This window comes from Corythoichthys intestinalis, chromosome 1 (assembly GCF_030265065.1).
Source record: "Corythoichthys intestinalis isolate RoL2023-P3 chromosome 1, ASM3026506v1, whole genome shotgun sequence".
Classification (NCBI taxonomy): domain Eukaryota; kingdom Metazoa; phylum Chordata; class Actinopteri; order Syngnathiformes; family Syngnathidae; genus Corythoichthys; species Corythoichthys intestinalis.
The window spans coordinates 70,808,972-70,831,807 of record NC_080395.1 but is presented as its reverse complement, the minus strand read 5'-3'; the positions used below and the strand labels follow the sequence as shown (position 1 = coordinate 70,831,807).

The following is a 22,836-nucleotide window of genomic DNA, read 5'->3' as shown; positions in this document are numbered from 1 at the left end:
TATACATAAATGCATGGCTGACATCTGCTTACATTTACAACAGTGTTTGTCGGACAACAAGTTGGAGGGGGTTAAAAATGAAGATCAAATGATTAGTCGGGCTACGGATCTCAAGAAGGAGAACCGGTTTTGGGCAGGAGTGGTATTCGAGCTTCCTGATTCTGCTACTGATTCGCTTCCCTCTGATGTCACCTACAAAATCCGCATGGACAGAAATATTATCAGCAGCAATAAGATCTACGATAAAAGGTAGGTGCTTAGAAAGTAAGTTCAATACACCTGAGGAGTGTTGGATTAAAACAAAAGATAATCGTGACGCTGCGGCTTGAGGAAACTTTCCTGGATGAATTGGTTACATTGTTTACCGTGCCAGGATGAAGACATGCTGTTAATTTAAGACAGTTGTGGATGTTTAGGATAAGCATGCGGGCACAGCGCTCTCAACAAGTCCACGAAATTGATCGCTGAATCACTGCTGAAACAGTGGATCGCAAAAACGGAGCTGCTTTTTCCACAATATTAAGAACTAAAAGCCAGTATTTGCCAAAGATCAAATATACAGTGGGGCAAAGTATTTAGTCAGCCACCAACTGTACAAAGATGAGAGAGGCCTATAATTTTCATCATAGGTATAATTCAAAAATGAGTGAATGAGGAAAAAAAACCAGAAAATCACTTTGGTCAAACAAAAGTTTATCTCAATACTTTGTTATATTCACCTTGTTGGCAATGACAGAGGTCAAAACATTTTATGTAAGTCTTCACAAGGTTCTCACACACTGTTGCTGGCTTTTTGACCCATTTCTCCAAGCAGATCTCCTTGAGAGCAGTGATGTTTTGGAGCAGTTGTTGGGCAACACAGACTTTCAACTCCCTCCAAAGATTTTTTATGGGGTTGAGATCTAGAGATTAGCTAGACCACTCCAGGACGTTGAAATTCTTCTTACGCTCCCTTGTTTCCCAGGCAGTGTGTTTGGGATCATTGTCATGCTGAAAGACCCAGCCACATTTAATCTTCAATGCCCTTGCTGATGGAAGGAGGTTTTCAGTCAAAATCTCATGATATATGTCCCCATTCATCCTTTTCTTTACACAGATCAGGCGTCCAGATCCCTTTGCAGAAAAACAGCCATAAAGCATGATGTTTCCACCCCCTTGCTTCACAGTAGATATGGTGTTCTTTGGAAGCATTTCAGCATTCTTTCTCCTCCAAGCACAAAAAGTTGCGTTTCTACCAAAAAGTTAAATTTTTGGTTTCATCTGAACATATGATTCTCCCAGGCCTCTTCTGGATCATCCAAATGCTCTCTATCAAACTTCAGATGGGCTTAGACGTATACTGACTGAAGCAGGGGGACACGTCTGGCACTGCAAGATTTCAGTCCTTGGTGGCGTCCTGTAGTGTATTACCGATAGTAGTCTTTGTTACTTTGGTCCCAGCTAGACATGTGCCGGTTATCGGTTTCACGGTTTACCGTGGTGTGAAAACGTTGCGGTTTCAAAACCACTAAAATTTTCCATCATACCTTTGTACGGTATTCGCTATTTTTCATGTGCCAAAATGCAGCCGAAGTGGCTTGGTGCGGCACCGCTCACCCCTTCCTGTTTGTTGCCGTGAGTGTCACTAAACAGCCAGCAAACCCAAAAACAAATCCTCCAAACACAAGGCGTACTTTTCTTCAATTTATTGAGCTCTCAAATCGTGGTGAAATATACAAATAAATACATTTAAAACGCTGTACAATTGTATTTTTCCACGTGTGATTAGGTTCAACAGGATAGCAGTAGCTCCATTAAAAAGTTCGCCAAAAACAAAACACACATTTTCCTTTCAAATTCAGTATACAAACTAACTAAAACTTACAAAGACGAATGTTAGCCTAGGCTAAACTGGGAGAGCAGCTTCTTTTATGTCTCACAGCCGCTGAGTGAGAGAAAAGCTTGAATGCAGGGGGGAAAGAAAAAGAATCGCGTCAAAGATCGCTAAATGAGAGAGGAGGTCTCACGCCTCCCTTTTTTTTTTTTTTTTTTTTTTTAAGATGAAACCTTTCTTCAACAATATTTACATTTTAACTAATTTATAAAACTAACTTATACATTTTTAACTAACTTATTAACTTATGAATTCTTTGTTCTTTTTAACACAAAGGCATGGCATCATGTAGACTAGAGTTGACACAGTGGCTGAAAATTGCGAAACTTCACTTGAGCTTCCCCCCTCAAAAAAAAGTCATACAGTATATATTTTTAATTTTATTTAGAAGTGTTTTTACTTTTTATAGCAATTATTTTGTTCTTACTCTAATATTGAGCAACTTGAGCTGTGGCTGTGGGTATAGTCTAGGTTCTATTTATTTTAATTTTATATAATATTTGTTATTTTTTGTCAATTTATTTATTTTCACATTATATTCATGTTCCAATTTGCAAATATGTTTTGAAAAAATCCTGTTCAATGGATTTTTTTTTTTTTTTTTTTTTTTAAACCAATACATCTCAAAATTTTGGAGCTATAATTGCAATACCGTGATACCGTGAAACCGCGGTATTTTTGCTCACGGTTATCGTACCGTGAAAATCTCATACCGGCACACGCCTAGTCCCAGCGCTCTTCAGGTCAATCATGAGGTCGTCCCATGTGGTTCTGGGAATTTTGCTCACTGTTCTTGTGGTCATTTTGACCCCGCAGGGTGAGATCTTGCATGGAGCCCCAGATTGAGGAAGATTATCAGGAGTCTTGTATATTTTCCATTTTCTAATAATTGCTCCCACAGTATATTTCTTCACACCAAGCTGCTTAGCTATTACAGATTCAGTCTTCCCAGCCAGGTGCAGGTTAACAATTTTGTTTTAAGAGTCCCTTTGACAGCTCTTTGGTCTTGGCCATGGTGGAGTTTGGAATGTGACTGTTTGAGGTTGTGGATTGGTGTCTTTTATACTGAAAATGAGTTCAAACACGTGCCATTAATACAGGTAACGAGTGGAGAGGACAGATGTGTCTCTTAAAGAAGAAATCTTCCCTGTTTGTAGCTGACTAAAAACCTTTTTTCAACCATAATTTGCAAAAAAAAAAAAAAAAAAAAAAAAAAAAAAAAAAAGCTTTACAAATCGGAGGAAGTGATTTTTTCTAGATTTTTTTTTTCATCCTGTCTTTCAAAGTTGAGGTCAATGGGAAAACTGACCAAATACTTTTTTGCCCCACTGTAAGTGCTGCTTAAAAAACAAAGGACAAAAAGAATCCTGACATAGCACACTTTTATTGCGGAAGTAGCTCAAAAATGTGCGGTAGATTAAGAAAATGTTCTCCATTTGAACTTTCACTGTAGCTGAAGGAGGTGGAGCTCCTTTAAAAATATTTATTAGTATTTAAAATAACTCTAGGCTGAAACCAAATAAATGAATTAAAAGTTTAAGTTACAAGCCAATTTAAAATAATATGGAAGCCTTCCATTTTAGCTTCGGGGTCATTTGGCTATATGGCGGAAAACGCTCAGGTGACTTGAAGTTTCGCTATGAGACTCCCAATTTGGTCAACTTTCAAAATTGTCGGATATGCATGTGTGATACATCATTTGAAAACTTAAAATCTCAGTTTTCTGGGGGAAGAAAAATTTTGAACAGAAAGGCATTTAAAAAAAAAATTAAACAGCGAAACCCTATCTGGATGTGAGAGCATGCGAGAGCAGAACTAAAGACGAGATATTATCGCGTGCTCACTTTGTGTCGATTGAAAAACTCCATGTAGCATGTATCATTGAGTGTCAAGACACAGCTGTGAATGGCCATAGCTGGGTTTTGAGGGATTTTATGGGTGAAACACGGTTATATAACAAAGGTAGCAATGCAGAAATCGCAGACATCAAGGAGTGGTCGAGATACTCTTTTTCATATACCTGTATTTACCCTTTTAAGCGTTTTTTTTTTCTTTTTTTTCTTCGTTTGGATCGATTATTTATCATCTAACATATTTGAGAAAATGCGACAGTAACAACAAAAATAAGCGATAGTTATGAGGTAGATATCCGTTCATTTTAGATTAATTGTTTTCTGATATATTTTTACTAGTATATACAGTATATGGCGGAAAACACTCAGGTGACTTGAAGTTCCGCTCTGAGAACCCCAATTTGGCCAACTTTCAAAATTGTCCGATATGCATGTGTGATACATCATTGGAAAGCTTTAAATCTCATTTTTCTGGGGGAAGAAAAATTTTGATCAGAAGGGCATTTAAAAAATAAAAAATTAAACAGCAAAACCCAATTTAGAGGTAAGAACACGCGAAAGCAGAATTAAAGATGCCGTGATTTTAACAAGATATTATTGCGTACTTACCTTGTTTCGATCCAAAAACTCCATGTAACATGTATCACTGAGTGTCAAGCCACAGCTGTGAGTGGCCATAGCTGGATTTTTGGGGGATTTTTTGGGTGAAACATGGTAATATAACAAGGGTCGCGATGCAGACATCAAGGAGTGGTCAAGATTTTCTTTTTCATATATTTACCCTTTTAAACATTTTTTTCCCAATTTTTCTTTGTTTCTTTGTTGATAAATATAATTAATTACCTTCGTTTTATGGCTGGGTTGAAACAAGCGGTTGTGTGACGTCTGTCAACGGGGGTTTCCAGGGTAAAACGAACAAATTAAAAATAGTTTGGGGCTTAATGCGCCATGAATCTGCTATGGCAGCATATAGACATATTGTTATATCAAACACAACAGTTGTTTTGGCTTAAAATACAGCAGTTTCTTTTAAAGAGGAGTGCAAGAGCAGAAACAGCTTTTTCAGTCTTGTCTGTGTTTTCTGCCATATACTGGACTGTCTCAGAAAATTAGAATACACAATATTCTAATTTTCTGAGACAGTCCTGTACATTAATCCACCATTTAAAGCAGGGGTGTCCAAACTTTTTGCAAAGGGGACCAGATTTGGCGTGGTAAAAATGTGGGGGGCCGACCTTGGCTGACGTCCTTTACATAGAACAATATACAGGACTGTCTCAGAAAATTAGAATATTGTGTATTCTAAGTTTATTCTAGTTTGTTTCTCTGCAAGTTGGATATGTGGCACCTTACACAGTTGTCATTCTCCTATGAATTTAAACTGGTTTGCACCCTTCTGCAACCAAAAACCTTAACTGACCGCTCTTAAATCCTGCAGCATTGTTCTTGGTCGGCAATTTTTTTAAATTACCAAAACTACGTTTTTTTTTAATCCGCAGAAGAAATTAAATCCATGTGAAAAACAAGTAAAACAATACAACAAAAAGTAAATATCTATATGTATTAGTATAAAGTAAGTCCTTATACTGAAAAATTCATCTTATTTATTGAATGGCCCTCGTATAATATATTTTGGCGCAGCACCATACCAAAATGAAAGCCGCCTTGCAAATTAGTTTTTTTTTTAAGATTTAAAGATACATTCTAATTTATAATTTGTATAATTGAGCATGCCGTCTAAATGAAGATGGCGGAAAACACTCCGGTGACTTGAAGTTCCGCTCTGAGACCCCCAATTTGGCCAAATTTCAAAGTTGTCCAATATGCATGTGTGATAAATCATTGGAAAGCTTAAAATCTCAATTTTCTGGGGGAAGAAAAATTTTGAACGGGAGTGCATTTAAAAAAAAAAAAAAAACTAAACAGTGAAACCCTATATGGAGGCGAGAACATGAAAGAGAAGAATTAAAGACGCCATGACTTTAACGAGATATTATTGCGTACTTACCTTGTTTCGATCCAAAAACTCCATGTAGCATGTATCACTGAGTGTATAAATTCCGTCTGTGCAACTAAAATTGCAGTTTTTTTTTTCTTGTGACTGACAAACTTTTCATCTCTCAGCTCAGTTGTTGGTGATAACCAACTTGAGCTGTTTAAGTATTTAGAGTAAAAATGAATGGAATTGTAAACATTTACTTTCAGACAGTTTGCATGAACCCCTGAGTTTTCTCCTCCCACCTCTGAAATTTCAGATTAGAGGCCACAGTGTCATAAAGTAAAAAAAATAAATAAATAAATGAAAATAAAAAAACAATAAATTGATCCTTTTTTCCAGCAAATATCTTCAAACATGAACAATGTATTTACAAAAAAAGGTCAAACAAGGCATTTAACACTTGTACTGTGTTCGAAATCTTCCCACATTTTTGCAGATTGTGGATTGAACTTGACTGAATTGAACTCAGTCGGAAAATACTAAAACTTGCAGTATATTGTGTTTTGGGTTAGGCTTGACCTGTTTTTAAGTTTGGATATCAAAAAAGTACTGTAAAAGCCCCGAATGGGTTGCCAGACTGTTCTCCCTGTATTTTTCAAACACTGTGAGAATAGTCTGGGACCCAGCCCATTATCGGCCTTCTCGAGCAAGAACAAAATTAACCGTCCAATCAGATTCGTTTATTTGCGTGACATGTTCTTAACGAGCAACGTGACTCTTCCGCGTCGGAAGTCGTCTCCACAACAACACAGATGACGAACAGGAGAGCCGGGAATATGTTCCAATCCACGGTAAAATCAGTTTTAAATTAACAAAAACACATAGACACAAGTCAATGACAACAGGCTGTCTCGCGCTAGACATGTTAAATAAACTTCCCTCTTCTCCGCTCGCGCCGCGCGAGTTGTCGCGTTAACAACGTCACGTCTGCCCTCACTGATATGTCCACTCCACTGTCTGTTTGCTGTGGCTTGCTCCACCCTAGAAATTTGATAGGCTCATTGGTCGCCAGACTCTATAGCTGGAACAGCGGGGAGTCTGGTGTACCAGGCTACCAAATGGGGGGAAGAAGGAGTCGGTGCTGGCTTTCGCCACTTTATTGTGGCAACAATTAGAAAAACTATAACAAAAATATAGCGGGCTGCCGTGACATGCGACCACTCGCTCTGGCTGTCTCGCCGTTCTCCCCCTCGCTTCCCCCTACATCACTGCCCTCCGGTCCCAGCGTCTCTTAAAGGGACCGCGCTTAGTTACGAACGTTACACTGCCCCTCCCTTACAAAGCCCCTCGCCCCGAGGGGTCAACAACAAAATCCTTGAACCGGTCTTCTTATCTGCCGCCGTGGCCAGCCTTGAACAGTAACTTGTCCATCGCCCAGTTGCACTTGTGGTGGAACAGGAACAACATGGGTGTCCACAGAACTTGGAACCTCAACACATTCCTGAGCCGCTGGATCATTTTCATTCATTCATTTTCCATGCCGCTTTTCCTAACAAGGGTCGCGGAGGTGCTGGAGTACACCCTGAACTGGTTGCCAGCCAATCGCAGGGCACAAGGAGACATACAACCATTCACGCACACACTCATACCTACGGACAATTTAGAGTGTTCAATCAGCCTACCATGCATGTTTTTGGGATGTGGGAGGAAAACGGAGTTCCCAGAGAAAACCCACGCAGGCACGGGGAGAACAACTCCACACAGGAAGGCCGAAGCCCGGGATTGAACCGTGCCGCCCACCGGGGCATTAAGTACCACTTCAAGTCACCCCTATATGGTGCAAAACGGTCGCGATGCAGGACGGCTCTCCTTCCCCTAGGGCAGTACTTCTCAAATAGTGGGGCGCGCCCCCCTGGGGGGGCGCAGAGCGATACCAGCGGGGGCGCATGTGACCTCGGGGAACATGTTTTTTTTTTTTTTTTGCCGTATTGGAATAAAGTGTACTTGCACATCCACTCAGTAGGTGGCAGTGGCGCTCTCATTTTCAGAGTGCGCGCAGTATTTTTGAACTAAGGAAGAGCACTCAGCACACACAGACAACAGATATGAAGAGCAGTGTGCCACCGCCGTTTTCGAAAGCCGTTTTCCGACCGGACTCACTCACGCAGCGACCCACTGTCTTGTCCGGTTCTCACGTCGCCGCCCGAGAAGTGCCATTTTCGGCTTGGGATCGTCACGACGACCGCCCTCACCTACGGTTCTACCTCGGCCGCCGTGAATGCGCTTTTTTCGTGCCGTTTGCCTTTTAGCTTTGACTTTTAATACAGTGGGTCATGATGAAAGACCACTGTTTACTGTGTCTAAAAATAATTATAGCAGACAGCCAGAAGCCAAATCAATTAAGACGCCATTTAAAGACATTAGACCCCAATCTCATTGTTAAGCCGCTTGATTTTTTTCAGTGAAAACGTGCCGAATATTGCCAACAATCGTCCTGCTTTGTCAGTGTTATATCAGTAAGCCAGTGAGCATTGTTAGCATGCTAATTGCAAAATAACTCCACACCATTGCAAAGGAGGTAAATACTGTGAGCAGCAAAAATAAAAACTGTCCTGTCCAAGGACACTTTTTTTTTTCTTCTTTTATTCAGATTTGTTTTTTCGGTCAAATTTTTTGGCACTTTGTCCTCATGAGTGAATGTTTCTAATCAATTTTAATTTGTTATTATTTACTGATTTTATTACATTTTATTTTTCTGTATCAAATGGTCAAAAATGTACCTTGAGTGTATTTTTTAGTTTGGATGTGAATTTTTTTTTTTAAATTCAGGCAAATTGATGCACGTCAAGTCTTCTGTTACAAACAAAACAATGTTAATAAAGTTATACTTTATTATAAGTTGATCTATGTTACTTTTTTCTTTATTAGAAAAAAAGGACACAATGTTAGGCAGATGCGTATTTATAATAGTAATTTTGTAGACAAATGATACTATTTACAGTGGCGGCAGAGAGTTTGGGGGGGCGCGAAACATTTACGTCTTCCTTGGGGGGGCGTGACAGAAAATAATTGAGAAGCACTGCCCTAGGGGGAATCGCAACCCTGTAAACGACCTCCCCAACCCGTTATAGCATCCTACAAGGTCCATCCCAGTGATTGTCCAAGCGCATAAATCCACACCAGCTCTCCCGATTGGAAGTCACGTCCCTTGCCCCGCAAATCATAGTTCCTTTTTTTTCTCATACCAGCTGGTCTCGTGTAAACTTGTGCGCTGCCTCAACCGGTCTTGAAGTTTTCGGGCATACTTCAGTCCCGTCGGATCCCTCCAGGCCAGACCCGGGCATTTTACGGCCCGCGGGCCAAATACGGCCCGCGGACCCACTCTGACTGGCCCGCGAAAGGTTGCTTGGACTTAAGAAAATAAAACCTACTTTCAAAATTGTGCGTAATGCGTGGACTAAAACAGCAGGGCTTTTACTTTGAAACCTGTTTACGGCATGCGTACGTCATTTACGTCCAGGTACTGAAACAAGTCTGAGTGCATGTGACTAGCAGCAACTCAATGGTAACCCTAAAATGTCTGCATACGCCAAAAAAAAGAAACGTGGACGCTAAAGTTCGTGGTTTTAAAAAAAATATGGACAACTAAATATTTATTTACAGACGTCGGTGGTAAACCCGTGTGTTTACTTTGTGGTGAGCAGGTCGCCGTGTTTAAGGAATACAACGTGAGTAGGCATTACGAGACGAAGCATGCAGAAAAATACGGACATCTGACTGAGGCTGGAAGAGCGCGGTTATCTGAAGATTTGCTAGCGAAGCTAGAAAAACAACAAGGCTATTTTACCAAGCTATATGCAGCCCGGGATGCAGCAACCAAGACCAGCTTTGTGATATCTCATAAAATCGCTAAAAACTGTAAGCCGTTTTCGGAGGGAGAGTTTGTGAAAGAGTGCTTGGTGGACTCTGCAGCACTAATATATCCGGAGAAAAAAAGAAGCATTTGAGAAAGTCCCGCTGTCCAGGCGAACGGTGACCACAAGGGTGGAGGACATCGCGGAGAATCTCCGACTTCAGCTAAAAAGTGGAGTAGCAAGTTTTGACTTTTTCTCCTTGGCTTTGGACGAGAGCTGTGACGTCCGCGACACGGCGCGGTTACTCGTGTTTCTCCGAGGAATAACACAGGATTTCACGATTACGGAGGAGCTGGCAGCAGTGAGATCAATGAAAGGAACAACCACGGGGAGTGATTTGTTCAAGGTAAACGCATGCATGGACAAGCTTGAACTGAAATGGGACAAACTGGTAGGAGTCACTACTGATGGTTGTCCCAATCTGACCGGGAAATAGTAGGACTTTTGAAACGGATGCAAGATAAAGTGACTGAACTTGACGCTGAGCATAAATTGGTGTTTATTTGGTGTTTTTCTACCTACACATGTGAGCAAACATTCTCAGTAATGAAGTTTACCAAATCCAGGTACAGGTCCTCTCTGACTGAAGACCATCTGTCAGATGTGCTTCACATCTCCACCTCAAACATTCAACCTGACCTTGATGCTCTTGTTAAAGCTCAACAGAGGCTAGATTTCTCTCGCTGAAGAAAAAAAAATACTGAAACATGTTTGTTCTGCACTGTTTGGCAGTTTGATAAAAATGTTGAGTTATGTTACATTATTGTGGTATCGTTATAGAAAGTTAAAAATAAAGCACTGTGGTAATGTGACTGAAAAGCAGTCAAAAATGTAGCAAACTTACCTCTGTTTTCACTGAATAAATTCAGGTTTTTTGTAAAACAACCTCACTCTCTCATTATCTAAAAATAACACATACTCTTACCAGCTTCTGTAAACAATACAATTTACTTATTTCAATGTTGAAATAAAATTAATAACGAGTAGATTTCAAATTTTGGTCCGGCCCTCCACAATATTTTCTGCTTCTCATTTGGCCCCTGGGGAAAAATAATTGCCCACCCCTGCTCCAGGCTGTATGGTGGTCTGCCAACCGCCAACTCTGCAGGAGTCCAGATCTCCCGGCCCAGCATCAGCAGCGCAGGGGTGCAGTTTATTGAACTCTGCACCTCTGATCAATAGGACCTCGATACCAGAGGAATATGAGGATACCAGTCATGCTGGTGGTTGGCAGTGAGGATGGAAAGCTCCTGCTGCATGGATCGGTTAAACCTTTCAGCTAATCCATTGCTCTCAGGGTGAAAAGTTGTGATCCGCGTCTTTTGCATGTTCAGTCGTTCGCACGAGGAAGCAAAAACCTTGGACTCAAAATTTCTGCCCTGGTCACTGTGCAGACTGTCCGCAGCCCCAAACCGACTGAACATTCCCTCCAGCAGAGTATCCGCCACCGCCTCCTGATCTGGCAACGCATAAGCCTCCGGCCATTTCGTGAAGTAATCCATGGCCACAGCACATACTTACTCCCTCTCTTCATCACAGGAAATGGCCCCATTACATCCACATCCACTCGCTCCATGGGTGCCCCCACCCCTTGCTGCCGAAGAAGTGCATGTGACTGATCCAGGGGTCCTATGAACGCCGCACATTCATCACAACGCCGACAGAAGTCCTCCACGTCCAGTCGATGCTGCCCCCAGTAGAATCCTTGGCGCAGTCACCACAGGGTCTTGGTTTTTCCGAAGTGTCCAGAGCCAGTGCACGCAAGACATGCTCCCAGCACTGGATCTCTGAGGGATCTTGGCACTACCACCTGCACCCTCTCCGGTAGCTGGCTCTTTCTAAGCACGTGCAGCAAAGCAAACTGGCTCCAAAGTCCCTTCATGGCTGTGGACAGACCCACCACACTCTCCCATGGCGGCCGACAACCACGCCAGACCCACTCACGTACATGCTTGAGTTCGCCGTCCTCCTCCTGCTTGGCCACCCACTCAGCGGCATCCACAGACTCGCTAACGCGCCACCTGTACTTCAGGTTCTCAGAAAGACATCAGCCACTGTAGCGCAGCGCGGTCTGTCCTGATGGTGAAAGGCACGCCGCACAGGTGGTACCGAAAGTGTTTAAAGGCCAAAACCACCGCCAATAGCTCGCACCTCGTCACACAATGGCGTATCTTATTGAAGATGAGGCTGAAATATGCCACCACTATTTCGCCGTTGGACCTCCACTGCAACAGGACGGCTCCCATGCCCACATTGCTGTCTGTGTCCACCATGAATGGCAGGGCTGGATCTGGCAACGTGAGGACAGGGGAATGGGTGAGCGCCCTTTTGAGGTCGCAAAACGCCTCCTTGCAGTCCTTTGTCCACATAAATGGTCGATTGTTCTGGAGGAGGCGAAACGAGGACGCCCCAATGCACAAAACCCCTTCATGAACCTCCGGTAATAAGATGAGTGTCCCAAAAAAATTTTAAACTGTGTTTACAGGTGTGAGGGGAACTTTACACTATCCACTGCGCAGGTCGAGCGACGAGAACCATGCACAGCCCAACACCAAGTCCAGCGTCTCATCAAACCGCGGAAGGGGGTAACAGTCCTTCCGCGTCACTTTATTCAGCGTCCTATAGTCTACACAGAACCGCGGCCTGGACCCCGTTTTCTAGGGACCATAACCACGGCAGACGCCCAGAGGCTGTCAGAGGCCTCTATGATTCCTGCCTCCAGCATGGCACAGACCTCCTTGTCTGCAGCTTCCTGGTCCTGGAAGACACCTTGGCCGCATCTTGACCAGTGCCGCATCGCCGGTGTGATGCTCCACTAGGTGCGTCAGACCCACCTCATTCTCCCCAAGGGCAAAAATGTCCTTAAAGGCCCACAGTACTTGCCATAACTGCTCCGGTTGCTCACCATCCTACGTAGCAGCTCATTTGCCTGCCGCTCACAATGTTTAAACTCACAGCGGCTAGAGTCTCTCAAATAAAAATGCAACACCCGGTGTGGTTGGCCTCCCAAATGGAGCGGATGGCCTCTGTCCGGTCCTCCTGTTGATGTGGTGCTGCACTTCCCACTGTCCCCGCAGGGTTGAGCTCTTCTGGGTGAGTGGACTCTATCACAGGTGACTGTGCCGTTGCTTTGTTGATGGATACTAGAGCAGTGGCCAGTTGTGAAGGAGCAATCAGTTTTACATGTGGACCGCTAGGCAGGATGAGTGCTCCAGCTCCAAGGTCTACCACACATTTTGTAGTCTTTCACAAGTCGCGCCTTAATATGCAGGTGCCAAGCTTGAAAAGTCACCGATAAATTCCCGAGAACAAACACCAATGTCCTTTTCCCTTTCATCCGAGCCGTTTCGCCGGTCACAGTTCTCAGCTTCTTGATGGTGGTTTCCTGTTGGGACAACATTCGGCCTCACAATTGTGGCAGAAGACCCCGAGTCTACCAGGAAATGTCCCCAATCAGCACTGGAACATGACAGGGGTCACCTGCCTCTTTCCAACCCAACGTGGCAACAGCTCCATCATGCTCTCGAGATCCTTCATCTACGGTGTCCACCACGGGGGGCTGCTGGTGCCGGGAAAAGGCAGAGGCAGAGTGTTGTCCGTGTTACGTGGACCCTTTTCCGTTTCCCTGCTGGTCAAATGCCTTTGGGCACCGAATCACCAGATACCCGGGCTGTCCACAGCCCCAGCAGACGGCAGGGCGCGCCCGATGGTTATTCTTGTCCAGGCGCTGGTCAATGGGAGTTTTCAAGGCACACGCCATCTCCTCCAGCTATGGTGCTCTTTGCTCCTCTCCTGCTGACGATGCTGTGACAGACTGGTAACTCTAGGGACCCCTTGGTTGCAATCTCCCTCTCCATTGCGAGTGCAAGCACCACGCCAAGGTTCACGGGTTGTTCGAGCTTCACATGAAGGCGAAGTTCATCTGGCCTGAGAGCCTGAACAAATTGATCGCGTATCTGTTCTTCTTGGACCTCATCTGGCATGCCAGCATACGCCCTCAATCTCGTGGGCAAGGCAACATAGCAGCTCATTTGGCTGTTTGAAATCACAGCGGATAGTCTCTCGCATTAAAATTTCCAAAACGCCTCTGCAAAGCACCAACTAGCGTGTTGCAATTGAGTCTCTCTCCTTGGCTTAGCAACAGTAGGCAAGACGCGGAATCATCAGTTAGTTATAAGGCCAAATGCAAAGCAAAGCCCACTGTATCAGCCAACAGTTCAAACTGTGCTCTAATGCCTCCCAGCTGCCTTTGCCATTGAACTTCAGCGACTTCGTGGCCGCCCACGTCAGCTCATGGGCGCCGCTACGTTTGTTGACATCGGTGGGGCTTAACTCTGCCTCCTCATGACGCGGCTCCGTCTTCGTGCGCCTGGTCTCTTTTTGGGAGGAAACGTCGCTGCAATAGCGAACGCGCTCGTCGTCGTCCATCGCTGGCATGTCAATCAAACAATCCTCCGCTTCCCTTTTCGCATTCGCACGGGCACCGAAGTCGCCAAGCATGTCAAACCTCCTCTCTATCCCTCTCTCTTGAACAAGAGGCGTAGCATCTTAAGCCCAAACCTCTGACACCAATGTAATAGCCCCGAATAGGGGGAAGAAGGAGAGAGGTCGGTGCTGGCTTTCTCCACTCTATTGTGGCAACAATTAGAAAAACTATAACAAAAATACAGCGGGCTGCCGTGACATGCGACCACTCGCTCTGGCTGTCTCGCCGTTCTCACACTCGTTCCCCCTATGCCATCGCACATCCCAGCTTCTTGAAGGGACCGTGCTTAGTTACGGAAATTACAGTACAGTTGATTTTTGCATAGCCAGACTTGAGAGCCGGGCAGTTTGACCCGAACATAGTACAAAGGTTAAGCTGATTTTAACCACTTCTCATGTTTTCCAAAATTTGTGTGTCAAGGCATACTTTTACAATTTGAGAGCTGATTGATTACTGTATGTTGGTTGTTTTCTGTTTGTCACGCTCATTTTCTCCAGCCCTTGGGAACCTGGTATACCTAGAGAGGAATCGGCCTACATTTCGAGTGGCTTTGTGCATCTTCAGGACATGGTGGAGAAGGCCTTGATTGAAAAACTCACAAACAAAACACAAAACACTGGCCTCTACATTAAGCAAATGCCATACTCCTGCTACCGAACTGATCCGTAAGTTGTTCATTTTCAAAGTTCGGATATTTTAAACCAATTATACAGCACTTTTGTTTTGAACTGAAAGTTTAAAGCATTTTTTCTTGTGGTTTACCGGCTTACCTTGAAAAAAAAACCCTTGCTTCTCAATGGTAAAAAAGTGACAGTGGAAATGTTTACACTAATTATGACAGTTTCAATATTTTGCTTGTGTCAGTTAGATACATAATAGTCACAACTGTGGATAAAGGTATCCCTTACATTTTATTTTTGTGCCAGCAAAATGTGAACATGCTTACCATTCAAAGCACACTGCAATTTTCACATAGCTTTTGTATTGAATCTCAAAGGATTGTGCGAGTGTTCAAATTGTTTTGGCTGTTCAGTGTTTTATTTTCAATGTTCATTCTTACAAATGCAGTGGGGCAAATAAGTATTTAGTCAACCACTAATTGGGCAAGTTCTCCCACTTGAAAATATTAGAGAGGCCTGTAATTGTCAACATGGGTAAACCTCAACCATGAGAGACAGATATACAGTGGGGCAAATAAGTATTTAGTCAACCACTAATTGGGCAAGTTCTCCCACTTGAAAATATTAGAGAGGCCTGTAATTCTCAACATGGGTAAACCTCAACCATGAGAGACAGAATGTGGGGGAAAAAATCACTGTTGGGTCTAAAACTCGTTCTTTAACTTAGTTATTTACCCAAGGCAAGCTGACAAAAGGCAGGGCACGGTGAGAAGAGTCCGAGATTTTGACATTTTTCAACCTGCAGGTTGGGAGAGCCAGGAGACATAGTTCCGCGACCAATGTCTCATCTAAGTCTCTCTCCTTGAACTATCCCGCACTGCTTACTTTTATTGAGGGCTTGTTGATGGGTGGGAATACAGTTACAACACTGTTGTCCAACGTGGCAGGTTCGGGCGGGCAAATTCCTTATTGTAGTCATTGATTGAATAGTCACACTTCCTGATTAAAACTTCAAGATTGAATTACCTGAGCAGACAAGATATCTTTGTTTTGAACCCACATTTTGCACTCAACGTACTGTAGCTTGGTGGAAAAGTACTGAGACATTATGTGATGAATCAACATATGTGTGTGTATCTATCAGCAGGATGTGAACAATCACCCGTAAGCACATGATGATGGCTAAAACTGTATTCTTCATAATAGTTTGGGAGTGCGCGTATAATAGCTGTGGGAGAGCAACTGGCATAATACTGTATATTTGGCACCCAAAAACAAGCTTATCTTACAGTCACATTGTTTGATTTTTAAAGAATTTATTTGCAAATCATGGTGGAAAATAAGTACCGTATTTGGTCTATACCAAAAGTTTATCTCAATACTTTGTTATGTACCCTTTGTTGGCAATAACGGAGGCCAAACATTTTCTGTAGCTCTGTAACTCTTCACAAGCTTTTCACACACTTGCTGGTATTTTGGCCCATTCCTCCATGCAGATCTCTTCTAGAGTAGTGATGTTTTGGGGCTGTCGTTGGGCAACACGGAATTTCAATTCCCTCCCCCTGCTGAAGAAAGTACACGCCCAGGCCGGTCTGCGGTTCGCTAGAGAGCATTTTGATGATCCAGAAGAGGACTGGGAGAATGTGTTATGGTCAGATGAAACCAAAATAGAACTTTTTGGTAGAAACACAGGTTCTCTTGTTTGGAGGAAAAAGAATACTGAATTACACCATACCCACTGTGAAGCATGGGGGTGGAAACATCATGCTTTGGGGCTGTTTTTCTGCAAAGGGACCAGGACAACTGATCTGTGTAAAAGAAAGAATGAATGGGGCCTTGTATTGAGAGATTTTAAGTGAAAATCTCCTTCCATCAGCAAGGGCATTGAAGATGAGTCGTGGCTGGGTCTGTCAGCATGACAATGATTCCGAACACACAGCTAGGGCAACAAAAGAGTGGCTTCGTATGAAGCATTTCAAGGTCCTGGAGTGGCCTAGCCAGTCTCCAGGTCTCAACCCCATAGAAAATCTGCGGAGGGAGTTGAAAACCGTGTTGCCCAACAACAGCCCCAAAACATCACTGCTCTAGAGGAGATCTGCATGGAGAAATGGGCCAAAATACCAGCAACAGTGTGTGAAAAGCTTGTGAAGAGTAACAGAAAACGTTTGGCCTCCGTTATTGCCAACAAAGGGTACATAATTTTGGTATTGACCAAATACTTATTTTCCGCCATGATTTGCAAATAAATTCTTTAAAAATCAAACAATGATTTTCTGTTTTTTTCCCACATTCTGTCTCTTATGGTTGAGGTTTAACCATGTTGACAGTTACAGGCCTCTCTAATATTTTCAAGTGTGAGAACTTGCACAATTAGTTGTTGACTAAATACTTAATTGCCCCTCTGTATATGGCTGAAAACACTCAGGTGACTTGAACTTCTGTTTTGAGACCTCCAATTTGGCCAAATTTCAAAATTGTCCTATAAGCATGTGTGATGCATCATTGGAAAGGTTAAAATCTCAATTTTATGGGGGAAGAAAAAATTTGAACAGGAGGGCATTTTTGAATTTTTTTTTTTTCTGAAACAGCAAAACCCTAACTGGAGGCGATAGCATGAGAGAGCATAATTAAAGACGCCATAATTTTAACGAGATATTATCGCGTACTTACCTCTTTTCCAGCCAAAAACTTAGCATGTATCACTGAGTGTCAAGTAGTACTGCAGGTATTGAATATTTTAGTAATCGAGTAATCGACTAAAAATTCTATCGATTAATCGAGTAATCGGATAAAACATATTTTTTAGGTAAAGAGCAATTATAAATATACATGAGAAAACAAGACATTTCATCTAATATTGAACCATTTTCAGTCAATCAATGTCTTTATTTTTTCTGTACATTGTTGAAAACAGCCAACAATTGCATCTCAGATGTGACCAGAAACACCCACCCCCCCAAAAAAAATCACTGCTTCACTTTAAAAACTTATTGATCTTGTGAAAAACAAAAAAATCTTATTTCTTACCTAAAAATGTAATTACGCTTCATAACAAACAACACTTAAAAGTTATGTATTTTTCCCTCGTGTTTCAATTGAATTTCCATTTGTGTCAAGCTATTTTGAAGTTCTAGTTAAGTTTTAAGTTAGTCTAAACTGTAAGTCCTGATAGGATTTTGAGTTTTTGCAGTGTTCAAAATAAATGTATTGTAACATATCAGATTATAATATGGCGGGGATATTTGCATGTGTTCCTGAATGCACCGCTTGACGTGCAGGGGTGAGGGAGGTGCGGGAGAGTGGGAGACGTGCCTTCCTGTTGTTTTTGTCGTTCTGGCAGGTGCGTGTGCGTCGTGTTGGTTGTTCTACAGTTCCTAAAAAAATAAATACCGTATTTTTCGGACTATAAGTCGCACCTGAGTATAAGTCGCACCAGCCATAAAATGCCCAATGAAGAGGAAAAAAACATATATAAGTCGCACTGGAGTATAAGTCGCATTTTGGGGGGAAATTTACTTGATCAAATCCAGCACATAGAACAGATATTTCATCTTGAAAGGCAATTTGAAATTAAAATACAATATAGAACAACACCCTGAATAAGTGTACAGTATGATAATGTTACATGATGCATGAACAACAAAATGCGAACGTGGCCAGTATGTTAACGTAATATAGCTATTAAGAGTTACTCAGATAACTATAGCATCAGGAACATGCTAACAAGTTTAGCAAATCATCAGTGTCACTCCAAAACACCAAATTAACATGGGAAATAATATAAAAATGTGTTAATAATTTCACACATAAGTCGCTCCTGAGTATAAGTCGCACCCCCAGCCAAACTATGAAAAAAACTGCGACTTATAGTCCGAAAAATACGGTAATTGCAACCTAACAAAGCGGATGACTCTTTGACAACGTTACAGTATGATGCCTGCTGTATTGGAGCAGATTAGGGACCAGTGCTACTTGGTGTTTTATCCAGCAATGACTACTGAGCTAAAATTGACAGTTAGCATTATTAATTATAATAAATATTATTATTTTATTTTACACCCTCAGCACTCTACATTGCTCTGTTTTCACAGATTAAATAAAGCCTGTATATTGTTAGTGGTCATAATTAATAGAAACCTAGCCCTCCGCGGGGCTAACGCTACGTGAGCGAGTGACAGTAACGTTAATCTTATTTATTAGCGCTGAGAAGTGTACTGCTTTAAGATGGCGGCCGTTTGCTAATGCCGCTGACTCTGTCATTTTGCCTCTAGTACAACATGCATGTGAGACGCATCAGACCTTACCTGCTACTGCTACCACCGTAGCTTCATGCGGGCTAGTTTTTAGCAATGTTGGCGTAGTTTGTAGCGGCTGTCGGCTGCAGTAAGTTTTTTTTTTTTAATTATTATTATTATTGCTTCTTCCTCTACGCACGTGACATCAGCGCGTTGTCCATTAAAAGTAGTCCGGTCAAAACGTGATGCTTACAGCTGGCAAAATTAAACGATTCCTCGAGGTGAATAAAATTACTCGGATTTGTTTTTAAACTCGAGTTGCGCGAGTATTCGTTTCAGCTCTAGTATCAAGACACAGCTGTGAATGGCCACAGCCGGATTTTTGGGGGATTTTATGAGTGAAATATGGTAATATAACAAGGGTCATGATGCAGAATTGGCAGACGTCAAGGAGTGGTCGAAGATTTTCTTTTTCATATATTGACCCCATATATTGACCCTTTGAAACGTTTTTATTTGTTTTAATTGTTTTTTTTTTTTTTTCTATGTTTGGATCGTTTTTTATAATCTAAAATATTGGGGAAAGTGCAAGAATAACAAACAAACAATTAAGCGATAGTTAGGAGGTAGATATCTGTGACTTATTTACAGACACTATTTTTTCATTGTGACGTATATTGTTTAAAAGTTTAAAATATATCAATTTTTTAAAGTCGTCTTTAAAAACGAAATATAACTAAAACTAAATATTAGACTTCAGTTAATGATTCTAAGCTAAAAATGATATACATTGCCAATAATAAATATAATTAATTCTTTATATGGCTGGGTCAAAACAAAAGCGGCTGCGCGACGTCTGTAAACGGAAGTCTCCAGAGTATAACAGACAAATTAAAAATAGTTTGGGGGCTTAATGTGCCATGAAACTGCAATGGCAGCATATAGGAATATCTTTCTATCAAACACAACAGTTCTTTAGGCTTAAAATACAACAGTTTATTTTAAAGAGGGGTGCAAAAGCACAAACTGCTTTTTCAGCCTTCACTGTGTTTTCCGACATATTTAGAGCGTGCTAAGTATTTTTATTTCTTGTAAAATATATAATAATTTGACAATGCAGTCACCAACTCAAAACTATTTTTTCCCCACAGATTAATATGGATTTCTGATTTTATTCCAATTTTCCTTGTACTGATTTGGACCTTTAACATCACACTGATGATTAATGGCTTGGTTTACGAGAAAGAAGCCAGACTGACAGAAACGATGAAAATGAATGGACTGAAAACAGGAACACTGTGGCTTGGCTGGTTCATCAGCGGTCTTGTGCCTTTCCTGCTGAGTATACTATTCATTTTCATTCTATGTAAGGCAAGTAGAACTTCACACAGGAAAGCCGAAGCCCGATTGAAACCTTGAGGCACATTTTGTCCGCGCTATGCTATTTACCAAAATAATTCCGTTGTTAAGAAAATCTCACTTAACAGAAATAGGCTAATAAAATACATTTTCAAATCATATATATTTGTGCCTTATAATGGTTTATTTCCAAATGTTTTTCCCTTTTCTTTTCTCCAGGTGTTTACCATCATGCCAAGCAGCAATGGGATGGTCATATTTATTTTCCTGATGGCATTTGCCTCTGCCACTATCATGCAGTGTTTCCTCATCAGTACTTTCTTCTCCAATGCCAACAGGGCTGCTGCATGTGGGGGGCTCTTGTACTTTTGCCTCTCCTTTGCATATATACCATTTATGTCATGGCAAAACATCCCTAGCACAACTAAATTTTTGGCCGTAAGTGAACATAATGCTTGCCTTCTCTATGCAATGAGATGTACACTACGGAAAAGTACACTACACAAAAGTTTGGGGTTGCTTAGACCCCAAACTTTTGAACAGTAGTGTACTTGTCAAATATTTTTGCAAGTCAATTTAATGATTTAACATTTTGTTGCTTAGGTTATTTCAACCTTCTTTTTTCAGAGCTTTCTGTCTCACGTGGCCTTGGGTTTTGGCTTGAGACATATCATTAATTACAACCAGATAGGAGACGGGGTTCAGTGGTCCAGTTTGCAGTCCAGTGATGGAGACCCATACAACCTTCTTACATGTGTAGTAATGCTCTATGTGGACGCCTTCAGCTATGCTACAGTAGCCTGGTATATCGACGCCGTGTTCCCTGGTATGATTCCATTTTGCTTGTTTTTTTTAAATTTTTTTTTTACAAGACTCAATTATTTATATATATATATATAATATATATATATATATATATATATATATATATATATAATATATTATATATATTATATATATATATATATATATATATATATATATATATATATATATATATATATATATATATATATATATATATATATATATATATATATATAGGCGGAAAACACTCAGGCGACTTGAAGTTCCACTCTCAGACCCTCAATTTGGCCAAATTTCAAAATTGTCCTATATGCATGTGTGACACATCATTGGAAAGCTTAAAATCTCAATTTTCTGGGGGAAGAAATAAACCCCTAAACCTTAACTCGAGGTGAGAGCATGAGCGAGAGCATAAATAAAGACACCATTATTTTAATGAGATTATATCGCATACTTACCTTGTTTCGATCCAAAAACTGTAGCGTGTCTCACCTAGTGTCAGACACAGCTGTGAATGGCTAAAGCTGGACTATTTGGGGATTTTATGGGTGAGACACTGTAATATAACAAGGGTCGCTATGTAGAAATCGCAGACATCAAGGAGTGGTCGAAATTTTCCTTTTAAAATATTTACCCTTTTAAACTTTTTTTTTTTTTTTTTTTTTTTCTTTGTTTGGATTGATTATCATCTAAAGTATTGGGGGAAATGCTACAGTAACAAAAAAATAAATAAAAAATACAACTAAGAGATGGTTATGAGGTTAATATCCGTGACTTTTTAACAGACACCATTTTTTCATTGTGACATAATTTGTTTAAAAGTTCAAAATATGCAAGTGAATCATTTTTTAAAACTTTTTTTAAACGAAATATTAGACATCAATTAATGATTCTAAGCTAAAAATGACAAACATTTTAAATAATAAATATGATTAATTACCTTTGTTTTTGCGCGACGTCTGTAAACGGGGGTTTTCAGGGTAAAACAGAAATTAAAAATAGTTCAGGGGCTTAATGCGCCATGAATATAAATATATATATATATATATACAGTACATATACACACACACAGTGGGGCTAATAAGTATTTAGTCAACCACTAATTGTGCAAGTTCTCACACTTGAAAATATTAGCGAGGCCTGTAATTGTCAACATGGGTACACCTCAACCGTGAGAGACAGAATGTGGAAAAAAAAAAACAGAAAATCACATTGTTTGATTTTTAAAGAATTTATTTGCAAATCATGGTGGTATTTTGGCCCATTCCTCCATGCAGATCTCCTCTAGAGCAGTGATGTTTTGGGGCTTTCATTGGGCAACACGGACTTTCAACTCCCTCCTCAGATTTGCTATGGGGTTGAGATCTGGAGACTGGCTAGGCCACTCCAGGACCTTGAAATGCTTCTTACGATGCCACTCCTTTGTTGCCCTGGCTGTGTGTTTGAGATCATTGTCATGCTGAAAGACCCAGCCATGTCTCATCCTAAATGCCCTTGCTGATGGAAGGAGATTTTCACTCAAAATCTCTGTATGGGAAAACCCATTGGCAGTGTATCAAATACTTGTTCTCCCCACTGTACATGGCCCCATTCATTCTTTCCTTTACACAGATCAGTCGTCCTGGTCCCATTTGCAGAAAAACAGCCCTAAAACATGATGTTCCCACCCCCATGCTTCACAGTGGGTATGATGTTCTTCGGATTCAATTCAGTATTCTTTCGCCTCCAAACACGAGAACCTGTGTTTCTA

At 41.3% G+C, this 22,836-nt stretch overlaps 1 protein-coding gene across 1 annotated transcript in view; it reads left to right on the top strand.

The window, feature by feature from the left end:
* The window catches only part of LOC130912457 (phospholipid-transporting ATPase ABCA1-like), a 235,362-nt gene that overhangs the window by 20,519 nt on the left and 192,007 nt on the right, over window positions 1–22,836 (top strand). The window contains exons 6-10 of the mRNA XM_057830569.1: window positions 44–249; window positions 14,563–14,730; window positions 20,072–20,291; window positions 20,499–20,717; window positions 20,907–21,105. Coding sequence (XP_057686552.1) covers window positions 44–249; window positions 14,563–14,730; window positions 20,072–20,291; window positions 20,499–20,717; window positions 20,907–21,105 — 1,012 coding nt within the window. The remainder of the gene's footprint in view (window positions 1–43; window positions 250–14,562; window positions 14,731–20,071; window positions 20,292–20,498; window positions 20,718–20,906; window positions 21,106–22,836) is intronic.